The sequence below is a fragment of the Cydia pomonella genome, chromosome 9, assembly GCF_033807575.1.
Source record: "Cydia pomonella isolate Wapato2018A chromosome 9, ilCydPomo1, whole genome shotgun sequence".
NCBI lineage: Eukaryota > Metazoa > Arthropoda > Insecta > Lepidoptera > Tortricidae > Cydia > Cydia pomonella.
In genome coordinates, this window is record NC_084711.1 from 20,784,621 (window position 1) to 20,801,559 (window position 16,939).

At 38.3% G+C, this 16,939-nt stretch overlaps 1 protein-coding gene and 2 non-coding genes across 3 annotated transcripts in view; 1 reads left to right on the plus strand and 2 right to left on the minus strand.

Annotated features, from left to right (window-relative positions):
* The window catches only part of LOC133520940 (protein hobbit), a 56,973-nt gene extending 40,493 nt beyond the window's left edge, over nt 1–16,480 (plus strand). Inside the window, exons 32-41 of the mRNA XM_061855647.1 lie at nt 863–1,027; nt 2,246–2,398; nt 7,322–7,444; nt 9,569–9,786; nt 10,026–10,125; nt 11,044–11,185; nt 11,998–12,227; nt 13,283–13,479; nt 14,448–14,559; nt 15,002–16,480. Coding sequence (XP_061711631.1) covers nt 863–1,027; nt 2,246–2,398; nt 7,322–7,444; nt 9,569–9,786; nt 10,026–10,125; nt 11,044–11,185; nt 11,998–12,227; nt 13,283–13,479; nt 14,448–14,559; nt 15,002–15,064 — 1,503 coding nt within the window. The 3' untranslated portion in view covers nt 15,065–16,480. The remainder of the gene's footprint in view (nt 1–862; nt 1,028–2,245; nt 2,399–7,321; nt 7,445–9,568; nt 9,787–10,025; nt 10,126–11,043; nt 11,186–11,997; nt 12,228–13,282; nt 13,480–14,447; nt 14,560–15,001) is intronic.
* Trnad-guc (transfer RNA aspartic acid (anticodon GUC)) lies at nt 1,360–1,431 on the minus strand. The gene has a single exon. It is a non-coding gene; the product is annotated as a tRNA-Asp (tRNA).
* Trnad-guc (transfer RNA aspartic acid (anticodon GUC)) lies at nt 4,086–4,157 on the minus strand. Its single transcript has one exon. It is a non-coding gene; the product is annotated as a tRNA-Asp (tRNA).
* Nucleotides 16,481–16,939: the final 459 nt, after the last annotated feature.

The following is a 16,939-nucleotide window of genomic DNA, read 5'->3' on the forward strand; positions in this document are numbered from 1 at the left end:
ATTTTTTACACTGTACTCTGTTAAATGTTGTCTCTTTCTAACATATGACGATATATGTATATGAGGTTTTTAGTTTGAAATCAGCACCTTACCTGACGTACCACGGCTTGTGGGTAGTAGACATCCCGTCGCAAGGTATCATCGGGCGTTGTGTGCATAGTGAGCACGTCGCTCTCGCGCTGGTTGGAGACTTAGACTCCAAAGAGGCCAAGACTCATTTTGGGTCATCGCGCCAGCCAAGTAAGTAAGTAAATAGTATAGGGACATTCTTACACAAATTGACCAAGTCCCACGGTAAGCTCAAGAAGACCAAAAAGGCTTGACTTGTGGGTACTCAGACAACGATATATATATATACACAAGGTGCCCGTGAGCATTGCGAGAGATTTTAACGGTGCATTCCTGATGGCAACAGAAGCAAAACATTTTATATGACTTTTTGTGAAATTCGACAAAAAAAATTTTTTTTTGTTTTCTTTCCCTTTTTTTGTACTTAAAACGTAATTTCTATTGATAAACACATAACCTAAAATTAACTAAAAACTTTTTTTATCTGTGGGTAGCCTCTCGAATACATTTTTTTAATTTTTCGATGTCAATCAATAGGTATGTCCAGACTAGACCTCAAAGTGGCAATACCGCAGTCAAAAATGTGTTTTGTACCGACTTAGGCGAAATAATGATTTCGAAAACATTTCATTATCTCTGAAACTAGGCCTTATCCAGAAAATTTTATATGACATTTTAGTTTCTAAATACTACCAGGAATGCTTAGTTAAAATGTCTCGCAATGCTCACGGGCACCTTGTATATAAATACTTAAATACATAGAAAAATACTAACAAAGTTGTAATTTGTGCAGCTCCAACGCATCGTGTCCCGCTGCGCATGCGAATTCTACTACGTGTCCCACGATTCAGCAGAAGTTAGCGGAGGCGGCGCGGCGGGCTGGGCGTCCGCCCCCCAGCCGTACGACTCCTTCACGCTCATGCATCACGACCTCGACGTGTGCACCAACTCGCTGCAGGTAACTCAAAACTAAACCAGATAATCATGCTAGTAACATGAATAACATTTCACTCCAAAGCTGACGAAAAAACCGTCTTTTAATATAAATAATAATATATCTTCAAAAAAAAAAATCTCTTCTGAAAATAGTTTATTTAAAAGTAAAAAAAAATAAAGTTATATAAAAATAAAGTCAAGTAATGTGAGCGATTTCTATTTTCTGTCTATTGACCTTTTATTCTGTTTGACATAAATAAAAAGCACTAAAGTCAGTTTCGAGACAAAATAATATTTTGTACAAAAAAAAAATCACACTAGTCTTTGGACTAATTAAAAAAAAGCAAAAAGAGTCTCTCCGGCGGGGAATCGAACCCCGGTCTCCCGCGTGACAGGCGGGGATACTTACCACTATACTACCGAAGACTTGAGTTGTTTGGCGAAACTAATGTGTAGCTTACGCATTACGCAACGCGGTCTGAGTCTCGTGATGACGTAATCCGATTGTATAGTATTACTACCAATGCTAGAGTTAAACGAATCGTAAATACTATTATTTTCTTCTTCTGTTCTTTGCTCATTCCCACTTTTAGTGAATCGTAAATACTATTAAATGTGCAAATACCGTACTATAGAGGCGTTAATTTTAACTGGATACTTCATGTATTTACAACGCAGAATTTCTTTAGCCATTTCTTATATGTTTTATTTAATCGTGATTAAGTTATTGATTTCCGATTGACATCCTACGCATCGTCCTGTGTCATCAATATCATCATATGCATATGTATGTGGCTAGTTATGTGTCCACAACGAACGACGTGGTCAAACTATGAAGTTTCGTGGGTCACCAACTGTCAAATAAGCAACCCACACCGACTAGGGCGGCGCGACAGTCATACACGGAGCGAACATCTGTCATTTCATGTCATTTGGATCTGTCATCATCAGGGATGTCACGAATGTCGTATTCTGTTCACGATGCGACTGTCCGAATACGAATACAGGAATTAGGGAATATGTAGTTGGTACATAAACATGTGAAACCTTAGAACGGGATGTTATAATGATGAGAAATGCTGTCTACTCGTACTAGTCAAAATGCCTTACTTGAAAATAGTTTGCGCGCACCGCTGTCGAGCCAGGACACGACCTGCGCACATTCGCATTCGCAAAGCAACAATATCTATATAACTTTGTTTATCTTTTTTTTGACATTTCCTATATTGTTTGTTAACAGTACGCGATGCTCCTCGACGTAGTGAACAACGTGGTACTGCATGTTGAGCCAGAACGCAGGCGTACGCTGGAGAGGCGCGCGCGCACACGCTTTCAGTTACAGCTACACCAGGATCAGGATCCAAGGACACTGATACATAGCACGCAGACGCAGGTAAGTGGGCTTTCTAACTTAGATCAGGGGTGACCAAATGGTGGACCGCGGTTCGTATCCGGACCGCCGACCTACTTTATTTTTATGCTTATTTAAGAGGGAAGAATAGCTTTTCGAATCTAACGAAATAACGGTAATTTTTCTATGATTAACACTAAAACTTAACAAATCACTTTGATTTTGATGTCAATCGCTTCAGCATAGTATATTTTAGGTTAATAGGTATCGCTTTGTTGAAAAAAATTGTTTTGTAATTTTAAATAATAACCGGCCAAGAGCATGTCGGGCCACGCTCAGTGTAGGGTTCCGTAGTTACTCTTCCGTCACAATAAGCTAAACTGGAGCTTAAAGTATAGTAAATTGTTAACCAAGGGATGAAACGGTACCTTTCACCCGAGTTAAACAAATAGGCAAATTTGCAAAATCAGTACCTAATTAAAGTAAGTCTTTTTACTATGAAGGGAAAACTTTTTGCGATAACTCAAAAACAGCTAAACTGATCATGTCCGCTATAGTTTTCATTTAATGTATTTCTTAAGCTCTACTTCCACTATTTTTTTCATATTTTTTGGACCTATGGTTCAAAAGTTAGAGGGGGGGGGGGGACACTTTTTTTTTTCTTTCGGAGCGATTATCTCCGAATATATTCACTTTATCAAAAAATGTTTCTTGAAAACCCCTATTAGTTTTGAAAGACTTTTCCAACGATACCACACATTCTAGGGTTGAAGCGAAAAAAAAAAATTCACTCCCACTTTACGTGTAGGGGAGATACCCTAAAAAAAATTAAATTTTTATATTTTATTGTACGACTTTGTCGGCTTTATTGATTTATATATCCATGCCAAATTTCAGCTTTCTAGCACTAACGACCACGGAGCAAAGCCTCGGACAGACAGACAGACAGACAGACAGACGGACATGGCGAAACTATAAGGGTTCCTAGTTGACTACGGAACCCTAAAAAAGGAAAAGCTATAAACCTACTTTTAAAATGTGTCAATACTCGTAACATACTAAAAAATCGTAGAGAATGGAAAATATTTAGTGGAAAATAATAATAAGTGGAAAAACGTTTTCTCTTTTTCTATGGACGATCACGTGACCTCAAGTAGAAACGGACCGTGATGGTAATTTTATTTGAAGAATCGGACCCCTGAAGATCTTTATCAGCTATCATGTTAGGGTGCAAATTACTTCAGTGCAAACTGATCAAATCTCTTGGATGCTGAAAGCCCGTAGGACGCTTGCCAAGGAAACCGTACTTACTATAGGGAACGTGCGCGTTGGAGGGTCTGTCATCTTGTGGCCTGTATCGGAACAATAAACATGTACATTTACACGTCACGTGTTTTCTTGTGCATAGTAGGTTCTGCCATCTTGTGGGCTACATCGGAACAATAAACATCACATTTACGCCTCGCGCCAAAAATCTGACGGCTCCTGTGCTGCCTCCTACAGTTCATGCACGCTTCCTATTGCCATAAACATTTGTACTATTGTTATTTATATGGCTTCAGCGTTGAGCGTGCATGTTCGTTGAGTTTTGTGGCCCTCGGGTTAGGTGTGTCCAAATTTGGCAAATACACTGCGCACTATACAGCATACCGAAATGCTTGCAAACAAGCAAAAATCAAAGAAAAAATATGAAAAACGTAAAACGTATAAATCATGAAGTAAAAAGAATCTCTCCGGCGGGGAATCGAACCCCGGTCTCCCGCGTGACAGGCGGGGATACTTACCACTATACTACCGAAGACTTGACGACGATTGCGAAATTCATGTATAGTACCTATCGCCTTTTAAAAGCGAATCGGCTGGATACAATCGGACCATATCTTCGAGCAACACCGGCTTCCGACACGTCAGAAGGGAGGGAGCCTAAGCGATATCTTACCGAACAAATCATTCTGCCATTTTTTGCGGGCACGTGCACACAGTCGCACTTCTCACTCCCTACATACAAAATCCAATCTGTAATGACGACACAAATACATAGAAAATGACACACGTCAAAGACAAATCTTGCACACCTCGATCTCTTTTTGTGTATGGACGAGTCACAACATGCACCGCCATAGGCAGAGATGTGCCACTGCTTTGGCAGAGGGGAAATTTGGCATGTATGAATGCAATTTGGCATAGTATGAATGCCGTCTCCCTTCCCTGTGTTGCTCGAAGGACCATATGTATTTACTTTCATTTCTTATCAGCAGCATACATTATCAATGTTTAAAGTATAATAGTCATAACTGCAGCGGTATCATGGTCGCATTTTTATCACCTGTCATGTCATGCGTCATTGTCGCACTTACATACTGGTTAGTACGTGACAGGCATGGTGACAAATGATAAAAAGCCGACCTTAGCCCAGCAGAATTGCTTAAGGTATATACTGGGTGGTTTTGGGGTCATGATCCCAAATATCAAAGTTGTATTGAGATGGTCATACTGGACATACTGAACAATGTTTCCGGTTTAAAATACCGGTAATTACCGGTTAATTTCGGTTTTACTCCGAACTTCTAATCTAAAAGAACCGGTTTATTCGACGACCGACGCGACTGCCGGTTGGCCTGGTGGTGTGCCACGTAAACATAAACACCGACATAGGAAAAACCGGTTTTTATTGTGTTAAACCGGTTAATTAGACAAGAACTGTTCTCATAAAAACCGGTTTTAAAATAACGGTTTTTCGAGCGAAACCGAAATTTTTTGCGCCAAGTAAATGATAACGGTTTGGAAATTTAACCGGTTTCCGAGCCTTGCTAGCCAGAAAATCGCGAAAAAAAAATCTAATGGACACCTTGAGGGCCCGACGCAGACGAAATGAGCCCAGGGGTAAAAAAAACCACGATTTTCATATCGGTATCATGGGACACCTAGTCCAGTATGAGTATTATGACCATCTCAATACATTTTAGACATTAGGGATCACGATCCCAAAATCATCCAGTTCAATAGAAATAGCAAACTAATTTCTTCGTAACCTTCAATACTTCGTGATTGAAATCCCGCACTTTTTAAGAACAACCATTATTTTATCTACAGTTTACATACTTAAATATTTTATTTATATCAATTATTAGTTTAAATGAGTGCTGGTTAAGACTCCACTCAGTTTTTCAGACTCACATATTAAGTCTCAACTCGAGTTCTTTTCAACTTGGGGGCCGAGTCTTTTATTGGGACTTCAGTCCTTTTCAGAGAACTCTCAATTTTTTGTTTGCAAAATTTCGAAATGTAAGTAAGTAAATATTCTTTATTGCACCAACAATTATACATTTTACATACATGTAAAATTACAAATAAATTTTAAAGGAAAATAGAAACAGGTAACAACAGGCGGTCTTATCGCTAAAAAGCGATCTCTTCCAGACAACCTTTAAATGCATATAGCACGCAAATAATACAATAACTCAAAATTTCCTTACTTTTATTTAGGTTAAACCTATGAAATTGTTGACGGAGTCTTTATTCGGGGGCTCGAGTCCTTTTGAGCGCTCTTAAAAAAAGACTCAATAAATGACTCGCCTCGGGACTTAAAAGACTCGGAAGTTTTTTAAGCGCCGAGTTTCGTAAAAAGGAGTCGAGTTCTTCAAATTCAGACTCAAAAACTTACCAACACTAGTTTAAATATATGTTGGTTAATAATAATAATAATAATATTTTATTAAAATATAAAACTTTTGTTAAAAGCCTAATAAAATATGTCATGTCAATCTGTTGTTTACATTATTTGAACTTTGTATTGAACTCCACTTTAATTAACTACATTAAATCTTCAATCATTATAATAGCCGAATGATTAACCTAAATAAAAATGATATCATTTGTTTACTCTACACGATTAAAGCATACAATAACAAGATTATGAGACGTACTTTATTCTTGTATTGGCGGTGAATTTTGTTTCGAGAAATGATAATGTTTATTATTCATTCTAGAAAACAGTAGATAAGCATTGTTTGTGTAGGTAGTTCATATTCCTTTATTCCTTTCCTACCAGGTACTCCAGGTAGGTACATTGTTTAAATTATTTGTACATATAATAAAGGAGTATGAATATGAATGTAAAAGGTATACCATTCCTTTGTATGACAAATGAAAATTGTATTAATCTTGTTAAGTTTTGACGTGTGGGCGGAAGGTACGTCGTTTATCTGCCTATGCACAATAACTTCGATACATTTTGCATATTTATATTTTCGGTTGCCCTGAAAATATCCGAAGGAACGATTGTCTGTTATGCGTCGAACTGTAAGCAACGGTTTCGTCGAATGTAAATAAATGAACAGCAGTGTTGTAACGGACGCAAGGCCGTATATTTCGGGCCACGTTTTTCGCTGCGAAAATAAACCAAACGTTTCAGTGAATATAGGGCGCCACTGACCATTGCCACAATGAACTGATTATTCCTGAACCTTATTGCGACGATGTAAGGTCTATAAATGGTCAGGCATGTGCGTTGCTGTTACCAATGGTGCTAATGTTAAAAATGATATTTAAGAAAACATAGGGTGTAAAGTGGTCGGCCATGCGGCACCTAAAGTGTGTTGCAAAAAGGTTTGCACCAAAGAACGCCCGCTCGGCGTCCACAACGCTCATTTCTTCAGTTAAAACCGGTCGCATACAGAAGGACTGCCTGAATAACATGAATCAAAATAATTAACACGTATTCTATCTTTCAATCTTGCTCGAGATCTTATTAATCGAGATCTAGACAGAGATTGCAAAAATCGAGATTTCCTGCCGACGAGATTGATATACGGCGACGTGTCTGCTCTCTTACCTCCTATGTTATAAAAAACCATTACAGCTTTTTGTCTGATGTTTATAAGGCCAGCTCATTATGATATAAATATGTCATCAGGATGATAGAAATATGTCTGCCAAAGTCTAGTTTTGTGTTTTGTTATTCAGGTTCGAGAGTCCCTCGCTCGTCTCCGGCGACTGGAGAAGGAATACTACCTGAAGAACCGCTCCATTTCTAGCGAGGACCCCGACCCGCTCGCCGTTGCTGAGTTGAAGAGTTTGGATGATCAGGTGAGTTTAGAACTATCTTTATAACTTTATAAGGGATTAATCTTCTTATCTTACAGCTACACCTGGATCATTTGACCATTCATTCGCTTGCCATTTTCCCATCACTTGGCCCTCCTCTACACGATGGACCATTATACTGGCCTACGAAGATGGGCCAGCGTGTAGGGGGGGGGGGGAGTGTAGAGGACCATTTTACCTCCATATCTCTGTCGTTCGTCACGTCTTTTACCTGCTTTTTTTCATATCTTTCACACAGTACACGCACCTTTTCCTTGGTTTTCCTTTCCTTTTAGGCTTTTACATCCCTTTATTTAGCTGATAGACCCCAAGGGCGCTTTTGTACAGAACGAAAGTTAACATGATCAGTCATCGAGAACTGTTTACATATTGATTAGTGGCTAGAATGAGTATAAACTCCAAATATATAAATATTTGCTATTAAAAACGCAAGTACTATGTCGGACGATTGATGTTCAAAATGATGTTGATATGTCATAGTTTTCAATAGTTTGGTTGAATTAAATATAGTGCCCGTGTTACTAGAACCTATATGCAGCTTTAATTACTTTTACTCAACATTTTTTTTGGAAATTAACTACGCTATTTATTTTCCTAAAAATGTACTTAGCCATACTCCGAAGTTAACAGTTCGGACATTTTTCGTTTTCGGAGCAATCATTTCAGAAAATATTAACTTCATCAAAAAATGGCTTTTCCATACAAAAATTTGTTTCACAAAAAAAAAAAAACTACTATTTATTTTACCGTTCTGTCGCCATGCAGGATTCATGTATCCATGCCAAGTTGCAGCTTTCTAGCACTAACTATCACGGAGCAAAGCCGCGGACGGACGGACATGGCGAAACTACTTGTATAAAGGTTTCTAGGTGACTACGAAACCCTAAAAAGGAAATGACTGTGATATTGACCATCAGTCCAGCTATTACTGACATCCTCAACAATTGCCAAACTACGCTGTTCCGTCGGACGTCGTCCCAATGACTCCTGACGCCGTTTGATAGTCTCATGTCGGCATGCGATTAGGGACTGATAAATGTGAATTATATTGTGTTGATAAACACGGTTTAGGGCGCGTGCCGGCGGTACAGACAATTGAATATCAAGTTATATCTTATTATAAATATGAGACGTCTAATATAATTTGTGTGATGGGGTGGGACACGTCTGCCGTATGCACCCGGTGGGCCAAATTGGCTACCGAATGGACACTGCAGATTAGCAGGGGCAGGGCAGACCAAAAAAGAGATGGCGGGATGACCTCGACGCTTTTTGCAGCGACTGGCGGGAACATGCACCAAACCGTGATGAGCGGCGGAAGAAAGGGGAGACCTTTGCCCAGCAGTGGGACACATGATAGGTTATTAAAAAAAGAAAATACAATACGTAGCGATATAATAACTGTTTATATTTTTGTTTTGTAGGTATAGGATTTTCGGCTACTTCTGTGATTTCCTTCATCGAATCTTAAAGTTTTTAAGGTTTCGAAGTAAAAAAACCTTTTTTTATTAGGTTTGCCAACAGTTGTTACATCATGACATTCGGAGTAGAAGATTTATCTAAAGACTTAAGCTAAATGCACAACCAATTACAGACAAACACAATATGCGAAATTGTGACATTAAGCTTGATACAATTGATACACTGAATGGAGTTGTTAAAAACACTAATTACTATCTATAATGTTTGTATTAACTAACTAAAAATTACACCCGCTATGTGTTGTAATTCGAAACTAGAATAGATATTAGCCAATTACTTAACCTAAAAATAACATTTTCTTGTAGTAAGTAGTATAAGCTAGATTCTCTCGAGTTTTTAAAATTCCGCTGAAATATAATTAACAACAATCACTATTAAGACACTTATTCCTGTGATATTCTTTCTAAATTTCTCTTGCAATCCCTTATCGTCATTACAGTTCAATTGTCTTTGCAAATGTTTACAATTTGTACTATCTTTGTTCTTGGGTTCACGACTTACGCTGCGTATAAAGTCACATTTCAAAATGCAGCAACATTTCTGTAAGCTGCTTATAGCGTCCACCAATGCCATAATGTTTTTAAGTTTGAACAGGTTTGGCAATATATGCTTTTCTTCCCACAGGTCAACGATTGCAAAGAGACCGTCTGGTCCCTCGGCGAGGAGCTAGATGCCATGGTTCGCGCATGGCGTGACACGCGTCGTGGGGCCGCCCCCGCAGTACGAAGCCCGTCAGCCCCTCCTCATAGATACAACGAGATCTGCTTCAAGAGCGCTCGCTGGAGATTGACAGATGCAGACGGACAGTTGGGCATCGCTGATTTGCTGTTGACTAATTTCCTGTAAGTTTCTTAAATTACCTGTAGCTGTAAGCTATCCTCTCATATTACAAGTCCTTCAGCCCCGGCAGTCGACCCCGTTGATGCGCCATTGTACACTAAGTTTATCTTACTTGTTGTATAACGTATCACAACTTTACCGACAAAATAGTGCTCATGTTTTTAGACTTACATGACATTGAATACTTATGTAACTCTTACTACTCTAAAACTGTTTACTTTTACAATTTTACTTTTCCTAGGTACACGAAAACTTCCCGGTCGGATGACTCTGTTGAGCATCAGCTTGAAGTGGGATACGTCCGCGTCACCAATCTACTGCCGAATGAACCATTCCCAGAGGTAAATTATACCAAGTAATAGGTTAGATGACAAGTGATGATTAATGGTTTTCTTTTCATCATTAAAATTTCTCATTTTATATCTTTTAAACCAGATCATGTTGTAAATTTCAAATTGTTTCATCATTCTAAATAAATAAATATTATAGGACATTATTACACAAATTGACTAAGTCCCACAGTAAGCTCAATAAGGCTTGTGTTGAGGGTACTTAGACAACGAATACAACGATATATATAATATATAAATATTTATAAATACTTAAATACATAGAAAACACCCATGACTCAGGAACAAATATCCATGCTCATCACACGAATAAATGCCCTTACCGGGATTTGAACCCGGGACCATCAGCTTCGTAGGCAGGGTCACTACCCACTAGGCCAAACCGGTCGTAAAATATGTCAAATCATCTGTTTAAATATTAATTTAGCTAGTAATTTTCTTTCGAGTTATAATAGGTATCATTGTTGCTATTGTCCTCCCCTGTTATAGTCCGTTTTTTTGCATAGACTATACACTTTTGAAAAAATAATAAGCAAATATGTAACAATTATAAATCATATACATTTACATTATTTTGCTTTGATAAATAAAAGGTACTGATTTTAAAAAAGAGTTTTTTAATAAAAAGATATGTCAACATTGTTTTCTGTTTTTCTAATGCTAAAGAAACGAACTATAGAAATGTCTCTCCTGTAACTCGATATTGAACACAATATTCGAGTTTCCTTCACCATTCCCTTCTGTGTATAACTTTTTTTGCTCAACCAACAGTCCTTCTAATCTCATATTTTCTACTTCAACACTTTAGGACTGACCAATGACCATGATCAAGACATCTGTTACTAACTGTAGTTAGTTATTTTTTAGACACACTTAAATGATAAATTAGAAAAGGAGGTATTTCTTTAGGTGTTGGTGCCCCAAGCGCCCTCAGGACGCGCGCCTCTAGCGCGACGAGCGACGTTGCGTGTATTCTGCAGAGATAGACCGCCGGTTGGCGGCATTAGTGTTAAGGAACATTTCGAGGTCAACATCGTACCTATCAGAATAGGTAAGTGCTATTGCAGAAATTGTAGTTTCATTAGATTCCCTTCAGGATGAGCCACTAGTGTATAGTGTGACTTTACGTGTATTCTGCAGAGATTGATCACCTATCGGTGGCTTCAGCCTTTTAAGCTTAGAATAAATTGAAAAGTGGAAAAATTACTGACTTGGTTGAGGCTTGAACTCACGGTTTTCTGGATCGATACTCCAGCGCTCTGCCAACTGAGCCACGAAGACCTCATCCATAGCCAGCAAATTTTGGCTATGGATGAAGGTCCAGGGTCTAGGGGACCCTAGCGACATCTACCTTAAGAACGTTACACTTCTTAAACGCTAGGGTCCCCCAGACCCATATGGTGGGAAAATTTGCTGACTATGGATGTGGCCTTGGTTGCTCAGTTGGCAGAGCGCTGGAGTATCAATCCAGAAGCTTATTCTAAACTTGACAGCATCATTCGCAGGCGTCTCCGCTTGTTAAAAAATTAACTCGACCTTTTAGTTTGACTGGATGTCACCAAAATCATTCATTTCATTACAATTCATTCATTCTATACCAACTATGATTATATAGTCTGCAGTTCGTCTAGTTACGAATAAGAATATTTTAACACATTGTGAGATATAAAGAGCATCCTTAAAAAGAAAAAACTTACCAAAATGCAAAAAAAAATATTCTTCGATTTCTTTTTGTACCAAAAAAATCTACGTACTTTCCGCTGTGTGTGACAAAAATCCAAAATGTGATCTTTTTGTCTATACACTTTTTCACGGAAGACTGAATAATCCTATGATTCTTCTAATCCCAAATAACAAAACCAGGTCTTACGAAGAAATTCTTCAACACCATGCTAAAGTTCTGCTTCCCCGAGCGCGACCCTGACTCCATCGAAGACGGCGAGGAAGACGATGGCACGCTCCGAGCTGGTTCCTCTACCGCCAGCTTGGTTTCCACGGGGTCGAAGAAAGCTAAGAAGAAGGGGAAGGATTCTAACTCCAACTTCTATGTGAAGAGGGATAAGAAGGATAAAGATGATGTCGAGAAAATGAAGGTAAGTCTGACAGTCTCTTTGATTTATCTACGTCAACCCAGGTCTTACGAAGAAGTTCTTCAACACCATGTTAAAGTTCTTCCCCGAGAGCGACCCTGAGGAGTGGAAGAACAGGGTACGCTCCGAGCCGGTTCCTCTACGGCATGCTTGGTTTCCACAGGCTCGAAAAAGGCTGAGAAGAAGTGGAAGGATTCTAACTCCAACTTCTATGTCAAGCAGGATAAAGATGATGTTGAAAAAATGAAGGTAAGTCTGACAGTCTCTTTGTATTATCCACATCAACCCAGGTCTTACGAAGAAGCTTTTCAACACCATGCTAAATTTATGCTTCCCCGAGCGCGAACCTGAGGAGAGGAAGACGAGGGCACGCTCTGAGCCGGTTCCTCTACGGCAAGGTTGGTTTCCACGGGATCGAAGAAAGCTAAGAAGAAGGGGAAGGATTGTAATTCGAACTTCTATGGGAAGAGTGATGAAAAGGACAACGATGATGTCGAGAAAATGAAGGTAAGTCTGACAGTCTCTTTGAATTATCTACGTCAACCCAGGTCTTACGAAGAATTTCTTCAACTCCAATAAAGATGATATCGAGAAAATTAAGGTAAACCTGCCATTGTCTATTTTTTATATGAAGAATATACACTGCATACATTGTGGCTGTTTAAGCCTTACATGGCGACCTTAGCAGTTCAGTTATTACTTTTAGCATTATTACTGTTTGATGTGGAGAGATGAGGGATGACCCCCGTTTTAAATATAGGTACTCTCTAGCCATCCCTCTGTCAATTCAATTTGAATTTTGAAATTAGAAACAGAGATGTTTTAGTATGTAGTTGTGAAAAATACTATTACTGCTTACTCATTCTATTAAACAAACCAAAATATGGTATGGCTATCAATGAGCAGCAGATATAAGCAAATATTTGTTATTATGTTTATTATCTTAAAAATTAATTGTGTCCAAAACTACTAGAAAAACTAGTGGTATCTTTAGATGTTTACTTTGGATGAAATAATGTATTTGAACCTGATCATTGAATTTCCTGTCTCATATTTAGGAGCGCGCAGAAAAGAACAAATTATTCATCTACATCAAGATCCCAGAAGTTCCCGTACGCGTGTCTTATAAGGGCAGTAAAGAGAAGAATCTAGAGGATGTCCGAGACCTTCCGCTGGTTCTACCTACCTTGGAGTACCACAACGTGACGTGGACGTGGCTGGACTTGGTGCAGGCAACCAAGAGTGATACTAGAAGGTAAGTGCTAACTACCCTTCTATACAGCTAGGCAGATTTTTTTGCGGACTCTTCGAACAGACCTTTCAGAAGTCTGCTCCCTTAGTACTTTGAGGCCTGAGGAGCGTTGCCTCCACTGGGACAATTGTAGGTGTAAGTGTAGGAGGATTTATGGCGAGTCTCTGTAATATTGTCTAGCATCCAGGTCTTCAGAAGAATTCCGTCAGGCGGCAAAGACCTGGAAAGTGTGCATTGAAGCCGATAGCATCCGTTTTCAGATATATTTTATTGTTGAGGCGCACAAGGTGTCACATGTTGTCAGCGATTTGAAAGCGACCGCCATCTGACCTTCCAACTCAGAGCGTAACTAGGCCTTATTGGGATTAGTCCGGTTTCCTCGCGATGTTTTTCTTTTACCGAAAAGCGACTGGTAAATATCAAATGATATATCGTACATAAGTTCCGAAAAACTCATTGGTACGAGCCAGGGCTTGGAACTCGCGACCTCCGGATTGCAAGTCGCACGCTCTTACCGCTATGCACCATTGCTTCTATACTCAGTTTGCACACTAATAAATAAATATTATAGGACATTATTACACAAATTGACTAAGTCCCACAGTAAGCTCAATAAGGCTTGTGTTGAGGGTACTTAGACAACGATATATATAATATATAAATATTTATAAATACTTAAATATATAGAAAACACCCATGACTCAGGAACAAATATCCATGCTCATCACACGAATAAATGCCCTTACCAGGATTTGAACCCGGGACCATCAGCTTCGTAGGCAGGGTCACTACCCACTAGGTGGGTACCACCGGTCGTCACACTAATGGAATTATTCATAAACGTTTGTCAATCTAAAAAAACTGTTAATAATAATTTTACCCAATCCGTCATTTGTCATTTCTGTTAGAAAGAGAAAATAACATAGGTTGCCTTGTTTTATGATCATGGGTACAAAAGCGTGTTTTGGCAGGGTGATAGTGTCGCAGGCGATCCGGCAGAAGCTGCAACTGCACCGCCGCTCCGCCGCCGCGCCCGAGCCGCACGAGGAAGACAAAGCCAGGCTGCTTCTTGGAGAAAGAACCGTGAGTACCTTACCACCTTCACCTCCACATCTTCAGATCACAACCAAAACTTACTTGCAAAAACTGAACCTTATGAACTGAAATAGATGTTATACAGGTTGTTTATTTAGTAACCTGCAATGATTTACGGGGTGTATGTATAGGTCATACTGAGCAAATTTTACTATGGGACTAACCCCGAAATCGCAAAAAATTTTACTGTTTCATACATTTTGGCTGTCTGACCTTGACATTTTCTATGGACGAGTACAAACATTTTTTTTTATAGTAAAAGTTGCTCAGTGTGACCTATATTGGATCATACTATTCAAGATAATTTGGTTTCCAATATTTTCATTGTAGAAGTTGACTGATTAAACGATAAGGTCATTAGGTGATATAAAATTTTAGTTCTATTCCCTATTTATTTTTAATTTAATAATAAAACTCCATACGTTTCTAGGTAGCGGAGAACAAACCTCAAAAGAAGAGCACTCCAGGCGTATTCAAGTTCTCCAAATCCTAGCGCAAGCACTTATTTTAAAACGAACCGTAAGCAGACTGCATAAGACTCACTTTTGAATCATAGCTTAAGCATAGTCCAGGCTAGTGTAGGCGCTAGTTACCACTTAATTTTCGGAAGGTTGTATATCGATGTTTCGTTTTAAGCAATTATTTTACGTAACTCGTATACATTTAGGGTGTTTTTACTGTATCAGAACTGGTAGAGATACTGCGAAAGTTACATTTATACAACGTGTAACACCATCTATTAAAAATCTCGGATAGTCCGACATTTTTATTATTATTTAAGTATTTTGTTTCTTTTTTTTATTATTCTAAGCCTACAAACTAAATTTATTAACCAAAAGTACATATAAATAATATATATTTATCATTTGTCACCATGCCTGTCACGTTCTAACAACTATGTAAGTGCGAACGTGACGGGTATAGTGACAAGCGATAAAATTGGAACCATGCTGCCACTGCAGATCACATTTTGTATGTGGAGAGAGAAGTAGTCTTGGTTAAGACTCGAGTCTTTTGAGTACTCGACTCAGTTTTTCAGACTCACGTAATTAAGCTTAAATTCGATTTCTTTTCAACTTGCTAGAGACCCGACTCTTTTCTAGAGACTTGTGTCCTTTTCAGGGAACTCTAAATATTTTTCATTGCAAAATTTCGAAATGCATTGTTTTAAAGTAATATTCGTGGATTAGATTCACAAATCATACAATAACACATAATTTATTTACTGTTATTTAGGTGAAACCTATAAAATTGTTGACGGCGTCTTTATTCGGAGGCTCAAGTCCTTTTGAGTTGCTCTTAAAAAATACTCAATAAAGGAGTCGCCTCGGGACTTAAAAGACTCAGAAGTTTTTTAAGCGTCGAGTCTCGAAAAAACGAGTCGAGTTCCTCAAATTCAGACTCAATAGACTCGAGTTCCTACCAATACTAGTGAGAAGTGCGACTGTGTGCACGTTTCCCGCAAAAAATGGCGGAACGATTTGTACGGTAAGATATCGCTTGGGTTCCTCCCGACGTGTCGGAAGCCGGTCTTGCTCGAAGGGTTGTACAGCTCTTTTACCATTGGTCTTAAAAGTCGTTAATCATTTTGGAACTTTTTTTTTGGGACGAAACCACGATATCTCATTAAAATCTTATAATGTTCCTTAATCTATAAAATGGCAAAGTTTTTAAATGCTCGACTTTAGATCATATTTAATTATGGAAGACCAAATATAAACTAGTTATAATTTAATAAGGGTTACATTATGCAGAAGCGGGGAAAAAACTATCACATTGCTATTTTTATGCAGGCATCTCTCGAAAATTCGTGAAATTAGACTTTATATCATATAAACAACGATTGTATCATAGGATGTATCACGAGAAACCCGAAAGATTTAACCATGCATTTTTGAGGCTGGAAGAAGTAAAAAATGTTATATAAGTTTAGGTCGATTTCGGCAAAAAAAAATGTTGTACGTTTTTTTTTCAATTTTTAAATGAACCCTACACCTACATATCTATCTTTCTACATCTTTCTTTTGTACCTACATAAAAAACAAATGTTATTGGTAAACCTGTCACTTATAATGAATTTTTACTTTTTTTTTCATAAAACATAGTTTTTGCAAAGTGTTATTTGTCACTTTTTTAGATCTATCAATATGGATATTTAGACTACGTCCCATAGTAGCAACATTGCCATCAAAAAGGCGTTTAGCACAAACAATAGAAATATGTTTTTTTTTCGATTGCCTCTGAAACTAGGCGAAATCGAGAAAAGTTTATAGGACATTTTAGTATTTTAATAAGATCAGGAATACGCTATTAAAATATTTCGGGTTCCTCGTGAAACACCGTGTATATATATATATATATATATATA